The sequence below is a fragment of the Saccopteryx bilineata genome, chromosome X, assembly GCF_036850765.1.
Source record: "Saccopteryx bilineata isolate mSacBil1 chromosome X, mSacBil1_pri_phased_curated, whole genome shotgun sequence".
NCBI lineage: Eukaryota > Metazoa > Chordata > Mammalia > Chiroptera > Emballonuridae > Saccopteryx > Saccopteryx bilineata.
Genome location: NC_089502.1, coordinates 59,371,192 through 59,380,982, shown reverse-complemented (window position 1 = coordinate 59,380,982; position 9,791 = coordinate 59,371,192). Strand labels below are relative to the sequence as shown.

At 39.7% G+C, this 9,791-nt stretch overlaps 1 protein-coding gene across 5 annotated transcripts in view; it reads right to left on the bottom strand.

Annotated features, from left to right (window-relative positions):
• Positions 1-437: 437 nt before the first annotated feature.
• The window catches only part of CENPI (centromere protein I), a 65,331-nt gene continuing 55,977 nt past the window's right edge, over positions 438-9,791 (bottom strand). For all 5 annotated transcript variants that reach the window (XM_066250063.1, XM_066250067.1, XM_066250068.1 and 2 more), the window contains 4 exons: positions 9,179-9,227; positions 8,834-9,052; positions 2,211-2,252; positions 438-1,343 (listed from right to left, as the gene is read on the bottom strand). In XM_066250063.1, the coding sequence (XP_066106160.1) occupies positions 1,242-1,343; positions 2,211-2,252; positions 8,834-9,052; positions 9,179-9,227 (412 nt within the window). In that variant the 3' untranslated portion in view covers positions 438-1,241. The remainder of the gene's footprint in view (positions 1,344-2,210; positions 2,253-8,833; positions 9,053-9,178; positions 9,228-9,791) is intronic.

Here is a 9,791-nt window from a genome sequence, read left to right as displayed (position 1 = left end):
TGTTACATCCGTCTAAGACCAACTCTTGATGCTTGTCTCAGTCACGTGATACATTTATCCGTCCCATCCTAAAGGCCAGTCTGTGAAAATATTTTCTGACATTAAACCGGTCCGTGGCCCAAAAAAGGTTGGGGACCACTGCTTTATAGCACCTGATTTTGCATATTTATTTATATGTTTATTGTCTTTCTTCTCCAATGGGATATATTAAATCCACAAAAGCCAGTAATCTGTACTGGTCACAACTGTAGAAGCAGCATACAGAAAACTACTTGGCCCATAGTAAGCTCAATAAACATGTATTGAATGCAGAAATTAATGAATAAATGGGATTCTATTCTGAACATGATCCAGTAATATAGTTTGGGTTTTATTTTGCTTTTAAAAGAAGAAAAAACCCTATAAAAATGTGCCCTAAGATAAAAAATTCAGCTTGATTTCTTTCAAATGGTAGAATTTTATTAAAAGAGGGAGAGTTGTTTAGTACTAAAGCAAAATTTTACAGTAAGTTTCCAGCAAGATATTCTAGTGATTATAAAATTCTTAAAAAGCTTCAGAATTATCCCTGAAAATAAAGTTGCAGTTAGAGCCTAAATACTTAAAAATAGGGTACATACATACATACACACAAAATAGAGCACTTCCATGAAATTAAAACAGTAATAAATAGGAATATCTTGATTATACCATAATTCATTCTTTTTCCGTCTCTCATCAAATTGCTGTCAGTGAAGGCCAATAAATCAACCAACTACTTGTTAATTCGGCATCAGTACTATTGTTCAGTCAGAAAAATGGCCATATCCGTTAGAAGTTTCAGAGACACAGCAGAGTATTTTGTATAAGTATGTCTGTGGCTTAACTACCACTGTACATCACTGGCTGCCTCCCATCAAGACAGCTTATACTCCATAAGAATATGAAAAATCCCACCACATAATGGATATATCTCTTTATATACATAGTTTGGTGAAAGGCACAGCCTAATTAAATCATTTTCTTCAGTGCATTAAAGAGTCTGATCCTGAAAACTCAAAGTCACATCGAAGCTCTCTGACCATGATCAAATACTGGTGCTACAAGCACTCCTTGGGGACGGCAGTCTGCTGGTGAAGAAAATATGGGAACTTAAGGTGAGCCACTTGGCTTCTCTGGTGACAAAGAAGGAATTTAGTCCAGGTATGTTGGTTTGTTTCTGCCAGCATTCGTTTCATGTTGGTCATGTGGCTTAGGCTGTCTGATCAGGGGACAGAAGAATGATGAATACTACTTTGTGTGAAAAGTTTCAAGCCTTGTAAGCCCTCTGAAAATAAATAGTCCAAATACCCATTCCATTTCTTTCCCTGTAGGCACAAAGAGGGGGAGATTACTTATTGCGTATTTACTGTGCTTATTCTCTACCTAGCGTCCTGCGCACATACCAGGAGTCAGCTCAGAGGAGAGACCGGTTCATAGCCGGAACTTAGTCACTGAGTAACAGACCAGAAAAGTGCCCGAAGTGTAGGGGCTAAACATTCCTTTTATTATATTGGCAAATATTTAGCTGTTCAGCTAAGTACTATGAAACGGAAATCAGTCATCACTCCCATCCTCTAGAAATTTAGCATCTGAAATAGCTAACACAGGAGCAGACATTATATTACTGCTTATATTAAATATCTACCGTATTTTTTGCTCCATAAGATGCACCTGACCATAAGACACACCTAGCGTTTTAAGGAGGAAAATAAGAAAAAAAAATTCTGAACCAAATGGTGTATTAAAATATTTAATAAAATACAGTACTTTTCGCTCCATAAGACGCATGGATATTTTCTCTTCCACTTTTGGGGTAAAGAAAGTGCGTCTAATGGAGCGAAAAATATGGTACACAGCAGAGTTTCTATAATAGTAAGACAACTGCATTTAGGTTTGTTAAATCAGCCTTATTATCTTATTATAATCACACTTTGAATCCATGCAACTGCACTCTAAAACGAAACACGGGGTCACAGCAGCAGGAGTCAAGTTCCGAACAGTTCTATTTTGAAAGACCATAGAGGATATGTGCAATCAATTCAGGTGAAAGTCACGGCAATGAATTCAGATGGCCAACACTTCACTTTGTGTAAAGGCAGCACACTTAATCCAGGAAAAAGACAAGGCAGAAATTCTTTAGATGAAGTGAAGCTGTCTGAAATCCTCGAACATGAGAAAAAAAATGTATTTACCTGAATGTAGTTCATGTTTACTGTCCTTTCTTTTGGCCATTCCTTTAAAGAAAAAAAAAACAAAAAAAAACAAAATAAAGAGGGGCCATATGTAGGCATGGAAATACATAGTTCACAAAAATTACCAAAGAATTAAGATGGCTCTTCAGTGATTCATTTGCTACATTCTATTCCCACCATCACTCTTGGATTCCTTTTGAATAAAAACCCACTATATAACCTTCTATATTTCTTCTTAGAAGCACAAACAGAAGGAAAATAAAGTAAGCGCCATTTTGCTAATCTATGGCCTCATTTTTTTAAAACTCTGTGTTCAGTCACGGGAGTGGAAATGGAAAGTATCACAGAGATGGCTTTTTCTGAGTACTATGATTCCCGAATTAATCTTGAAGAATGAGAGGAAGTATGGCGAGGCAGTCTGTGCACACAGTAGATTCTACAGAACTCTGTGATTTTCTTTATGAGAACTCAGAGCTCAGTGATCTCACTTATTCTCTGGCCTTAAACTACCAACTATTGTATTCTACTGAAAAGCCATCAATTGTAACAAACAATGTATTTCATACACGACTAAGAAAAGAACCTCTGCCCATTAAACTATATATAACATACCAACCAAACAAAGCCAAACAAAAATGGGAAGCAATAAGCTATATATAACAATGCCTTCCAACACTTAGAATTTATTTTATAATGATCAAGAGTTACAGCTATAGGCAGATTTTAGTCATATATCATTTTTATAAACACGAAATGGTAAACATATACAAAATTAAGTGGTGAAGGTATTTCTAAATCTTCACATTCGGAATCCAACTCTTCTGAATCACTTTTATATGCAAGAGCTGTGGATAACTATTTTTGTTCATACAATAGCACCCTCTGTGCTGGAGTGCTGAGGCTACATTTCTTAAAAGAACTAAAACTACTGGTGCCAGGGTCCCAGTTACACAAAGCTCCTGTTTCAAGAAAAGTCCATAACATGTTCCACCATTTCCCTCCCCTCCTCCTCCAAGTCATTTAGTTTTTGAGATTTAAAACTCCAGTGGTCCCCCATCCCCCCACCCAGGCTGTTGACATCCATTCCGCAAGGTCTGATTTTGGCAATCTGCCTGTACACTCTCCAACATGGCAAATGACAACTGCGTCAAGACTGTTGCCTGGCTGACATCAAACAGAAGCAGCATCCTGATCTCTGAGAGGCTAAAAAAATGAAAACAGTGTGTTTTTGGAACTGATGACATACAGCCGATGCTGATGAATTCCATATTTACTCCTCTAGTTCCACCCTCGCTCCTGAGCGCCAAGCCCCTATTTCAGACAGCCTCCTTACACTTCTTCTTGGATGTCTCAGAGGCCTCTCCAACTTAAGTAGGTCAAAACAGAACCTGATTCTCAGCATGCCTTCCCCCAAACCAATGACCTTGTCCACTTTCGTTAGTATTCCACTCCTCAACAAATGAAACCGCCATCAGCCTGGAGGCTCAATTCAAAAATCTCACAAATCCTTTTCTTTTCTTTTTTTTAGGAGGGGGGGAGAGAGAGATAGCAGGGACAGAAAAACAGGAAGGGAGAGATGAGAGCATCAATTCTTCCTTGCGGCACCTTAGTTGTTCATCGATTGCTTTCTCATATGTGCCTTGACTGATGGGCTCCAGCTGAGCCAATGACCCCTTGCTCAAGCCAGCGACCTTGGGCTCAAGCCAGCAACCTTGGGTTTCAAGCCAGCAACCTTTGGGTTCAAGCCAGAGACCTCTGGGCTCAACCCAGCGACCTTTGGGCTCAAGACAAAGACCATGTGGTCATGTCTATGGTCTCACGCTCAAGCCAGAGACCTCAGGGTTTCAAACCTAGGTCTTCAGCATCCCAGGCCGATGTTCTATCTACTGCACCACCGCCTGGTCAGGCCCTTTCCTTTTTCTCTTTTTATTTAAATTAATTTTAATGGGGTGACATTGATAAATCAGGGTACATATGTTCAGAGAAAACATCTCCAGGTTATTTTGACATTTGATTATGTTGCATACCCATCACCCAAAGTCAAATTGTCTTCTATCACCTTCTATCTGGTTTTCTTTGTGCCCCTCCCCTCCCCCCACCCTTTCCTCTCTCTCCTCCCCCACCTTTTCTTTTTCTTATTCCCACTTCTAACCAAGCTATCGAATGCTATCTGTTCTACCTCTGCAATACATCTCAAATCAGTGCACTTCTATTTCCACTGCCACCAATGAAAATCACTATTAGTATCTCTTGCCTACACTCCACCAATAGCCTCCTCGTTGGTGACTCTGCTACCACTCTGGCTCCTTTTATAACTCCATCCTCCATAAAAAAGTAAAAATGATCTCTATTACATATCACCTCACACCACATTACAACCCAGTTTAAAAATCTTGCAATTGTTTTCCTCGGCATTCCTAACAGACCTGTAAGATAGGTGGCCCTTGGGTCTTTCCAAGCTTATTTCATTCCACTTCCCCTTGTTTCCTACACTCTAAGACAAACAGGCCTTCCTTTTTACCTTGAACCCCTTGAGCCATTTTACTGTTCCCACTGCCCAGAACACCCTTCTTCCAGCTATTCCTAGGCTAGCTTATTCTCATCTTTTAGAAATCTCAGATCAAATGTCACCTCCTCAAAAATGCCTTCCTAAACACCCATCCCTGACATCCTTAAGAGACTCTCTCACTCCACCCTGTTTATGTCCTTCATAGCCTTTCTCAAAATTTAAAATAATTACATTGCCCCGGCTCAGTGGCTCAGTAGTAGAGTGTCAGTCTGGCATGTGGATGTCCCAAGTTCGATTCCTAGTCAGGGCACCCAGGAGAAGTGACTACTTTTCCATCCCTCCCCCCTTTTTTTTTTCTCTCTCTCTCCTCTCATCCCACAGCTATGGCTCAAGTGGTTCGAGCTAGTAGGCCCCGGCACTGAGGATGGCTCCATGAAGCCTCTGCCTAAGGTGCTAAAAATAGCTCGAATGCCAAGCAACAGCCCCAGAGGGGCAGAGCATCACTGCCTGGGTAGGGGGCTTGCTGGGTAGATCCTGGTAGGGGTGCATGCAGGAGTCTTTCTCTCTGTCCCCTCTATTTGCACTTATAAAAATAATTATGTCTACTTATTTCATTACTTGCTTATTGTTTGTGCTCATTACCATATAAACTCCATTTGGGCAGAGAACTTTTTTTTTTTTTGTATTTTTCTGAAGCTGTAAACGGGGAGAGACAGTCAGACAGACTCCCGCATGCGCCCGACCGGGATCCACCCGGCACGCCCACCAGGGGTGACGCTCTGCCCACCAGGGGGCGATGCTCTGCCCCTCCAGGGCGTCGCTCTGCCGAGACCAGAGCCACTCTAGCGCCTGGGGCAGAGGCCAAGGAGCCATCCCCAGCGCCCGGGCCATCTTTGCTCCAATGGAGCCTTGGCTGTGGGAGGGGAAGAGAGAGAAAGAGAGGAAGGAGGGGGGGGTGGAGAAGCAAATGGGCGTTTCTCCTATGTACCCTGGCCGGGAATTGAACCCGGGTCCCCCGCACGCCAGGCCAACGCTCTACCGCTGAGACAACCAGCCAGGGCCCAGAGAACTTCTTAAACACTGTATTCCTAGTGCTAGAAGCACTAGGAATATTTGTTGAATGAATAAATATACAAAGAAACAACTAGCTATCAATTCAAAGGTAATTTCTGATAAGAAAATTTAGAGCTTCAGGATTACCTAAAATGTAGGTGCTACAAATATTTAAAATATTTCAACTCGATAAAATAAACTAAGTTAATTGATACTGAGAACTGATTGGTCAAATTAATTTTACTGAAGTGTTTCTCAAAATCTGGCTAATCTGAAATATTTACAATGTGATAATCCAGTAAAACTGTCAGAATTAAATGATACCAACATGTATGAGAAATTACTTTTTGACCACCTCAAAAGTAAGATACTTAGGTAGTAAGCCATTAGTTGGATAACCAGGGCTCAAAAGGTACCCTTTTAAGAGAAAGATTGGCATTAAAGCCTAATATTTTCAGAACCACACAGAAACGTCATCAATTATAAAAATGGCAGTTTCAGTGTCTTCCAAAAGTGTTCTGTGCTACTAGAATTCACCCTTCTATAACCAATCTTCCCTAAACATGTTTTAAAATTTTCTTTTAAAGAATGTATATATTTCTGATCACTCAAAACAAGTTTACTTACCCATGTTCAAGTTAATAGTATTTACTACTTTATTTTTTGAGAGAAAGAGAAAGAGAGAGAGGGACCGACAGGGACAGACAGGAAGGGAGAGAGATGAGAAGCATCAACTCATAGTTGTGGCACTTTAGTTGTTCATTGATTGCTTTCTCATATGTGCCTTGATTGGGGAGAGGGGTCTCCAGCTGAGCCAGTGACCCCTTGCTTAAGCCATCAACCCTTGGGCTCAAGCTAGTGACCATAGGGTCTTATCTATGATCCCACGCTCAAGCTGGATGAACCCATGCTCAAGCTGGAGACTTTGGGGTTTCAAACCTGGGTTCTCAGTGTCCCAGGCCATTGCTCTATCCATGCACCACTGCCTGGTCAGGCAATATTTACTACTTTAGAGACTGGGTCTTGTAACTAATACACACACACACACACACACAAGCACAGGCATAGGCACAGACACAGACAAGGAGAAAAAAAGAATTGATTTATGAAAATAAATTCTACTCTATGATTCATTGCATGTTTTTCCAAATAAGAATTGGATGCAACTGTGTTGACAAATGATGTTGGGACAACAGAACAGCCACATGAAAAAATAAAATTTACCTATATCACATCCTATACAAATATGAATTTGAAATGAATAAAAAAACCCTAAATATAGAAGCTAAAACTATAAAATTCTCACATAAAACACAGAAGTCTTCATGATCTTGGTTAGGCAATGAATTCTTAGCTGTAACATCAAAAAGCAGAAGTGATACACTAACAACCGATTATTCAAAAAGAAAATTAAGAAAACGGTATTTACAAGAGCTTTTAAAAGAATGAAATATTTAGGAACAAACTTAAGAAGGTGAAAGACTTGTACACTGAAAACTATAAAATACTGACAAAAGAAATTAATGTATACAAACAAATGGAATGACATCTCATGTTCATAGATTAGAAAAACAGCATTGTTAAAATGATCACACTAGCCAAAGCAATGCACAGATTCAATGCAAGGTCCATCAAAATCCCAACGGCATTCTTTATAGAAATAGAAAACAAATCATAAGGCAGATGTAACCATAAAATACCCCAAATAGTCAAAGCAACTGTGAGCAAGGACAAAACTGAAAGGCATCATAGTTCCTGATATGAAAATAGGTAACAGGCCCTGGCCAGTTGGCTCTCAATGGTAGAGCGTCAGCCTGGCATGTGAAAGACTCAGGTTTGATTCCCAGACGGGGTACACAGGAGAAGTGACCATCTGCTTCTCCACTTCTCCTCCTGCCCTTCTCGCAGCCCCAGCTGGAATGGTTCAAGAAATTTGGCCTCAGGCGCTGAGGATGGCTCCATGGCCTTGCCTCAGGCACTGAAATAGCTTGGTTGCTGAGCAACAGAGCAGAGGCCCCAAATTGGCAGAGCATCATCCTGTAGGGGGTTTGCTGGGTGGATCCCAGTTGGGTCGCATGCAGGAGTCTGCTCCTCTGCCTCTCCGCCTCTCAAAGAAAGAAAGAAAGAAGGAAAGAAAGAAAGAAAATAGGTAACAAAGCCACAGTAATCGAAAGAGTATGGTACTGTTATAAAGACAAATACATAAACCCATGGAACAGAACAGAAAGCATGGAAATATACCCCTTCATAGATGGTCAACTGATTTTGACAAGGGTGCCAAGAACAGTTACAAAAGTATAGTCTCTTTAATAAAGGGGGCTGGGAAAACTGGGTACCCACATGCAAAAGAATGACGTTGAATCCCTACCTTATACCACTCCCAAAAATGGAATTCAAAAGGATTAAAGACTTAAATGTAAGACTTACAACTGTAGAACTTCTAGAAGGAACCATAAAGGCTTCTGGTTGGCAATTATTTCTTAGGACTCCAAAAGCACAGACAACAAAAGCAAAAATTGAAAAGTGAGCTACCATCAAAGTAAAAAGCTTCTGCATAGCAAAGGAACAAAATCAACTAGTAAAGAGGCAGCCATACTGAATGGGAGAAAGCATTTGCAAGCCGTGTATCTGATAAAGGGCTAATACCCAGAATACACAAGGAACTCCTACAACTCAACAGCAACAAAAGCAAATATGATGAATAAAAAAATGGACAACCACTTCTCCGCAGCCTTTTCTACCTGGCACCGCCTCTACCCAAGCAGAACTGAGCTAATAATCACGCCCCCACCTTGCTCACAACTGTACCTTTTCTCACTTGCCACACTGCAATGTAGTAACATTTGCAAGTTTGTCACAAGTCCAAGCTCTTAGAGGGTAGAGAGTTAATTAACTTAGAATCCCCACAGCTTACCACCATGCCCATAATTTAGCTGGTATTCAAAATGGAATGACTAATCATGTTTGGCAATTCAGAGACACACTACATTTATGGCATTTTCGATTTCTACCATCACAGTATACCTACATAAAATCTTAAAACCTTTTAGCTTATCCTTACCTTTAGCGAAAAGGAAATAGCATAACTCAATAGAGCAGGATGGTGGACTAAATTTAGACTGGTTTTATACTTAGCTACTCCAACTTTTTTAAAGACTTCGGGGTCAAAATATGATCCTTTCTGGAAGGGTTTGGATGTCCATAGGCAACCAACCATGGTTGTCAAATAATTATTATATTCTTGATAGGTCTTGTTGCTGAATATGAACTCTGATTTTGTCTGTTGAGAAAGAAGAAAAAAATGCTGTCACTACCTACTGTCCCTTCTCTTCTTACTCCCAACAGATCAAATATATCTATACTCAATTTTCAAACAATCATGTCTTAACAGTTTTATCATCCATACCTTTAATACCAATTCATTTTTCTTTGCAGCTGTCAAATTATTACGGTATCTAAAAGGGTGAACAAATAGCATGAAATATTTAACAGTAAATGCCTCTGACATGCAAGCATAAACAAAAGTATACATTTTAAATATGCAGATGCAACTATCCAGCTGTCTAGGTTTTAAAAGGTTTTAAAACTTTTGTGGTGCATTCTCCTCAAGGAATAAAAACTTTAGAGGCTGAAGTGTTGAGTTTTACATTTAAGGTGTACACTTGACTACATGTAAATTATACTTCAGTAAAAAAAAATAAAGGACAAGCTTTTAATGTTCTACTACTAAAAATTAATACAGATTCAAAGAAGTCAGTCACTAATACAAAACATTTTATTAGTGTGGAAAAAAGGTGAAGGATAAATGGGAAATTTAAAAATGTAATCTTTATTTTGTGCCTGAGAACTATTATCTAATTGGTTTTAAACACTCAAGTAATGCCAAGAGTCTATGCTTAAGGACAAAAGAGTAATTTCAGTCCGTAAGTGAAAGAAAATCAAAGGGGATCAGAAATAATACCACAGTTTCATATAAATGGCAACAGATCCCCTAATCACCCAGAAACTGTTCTTTTCAC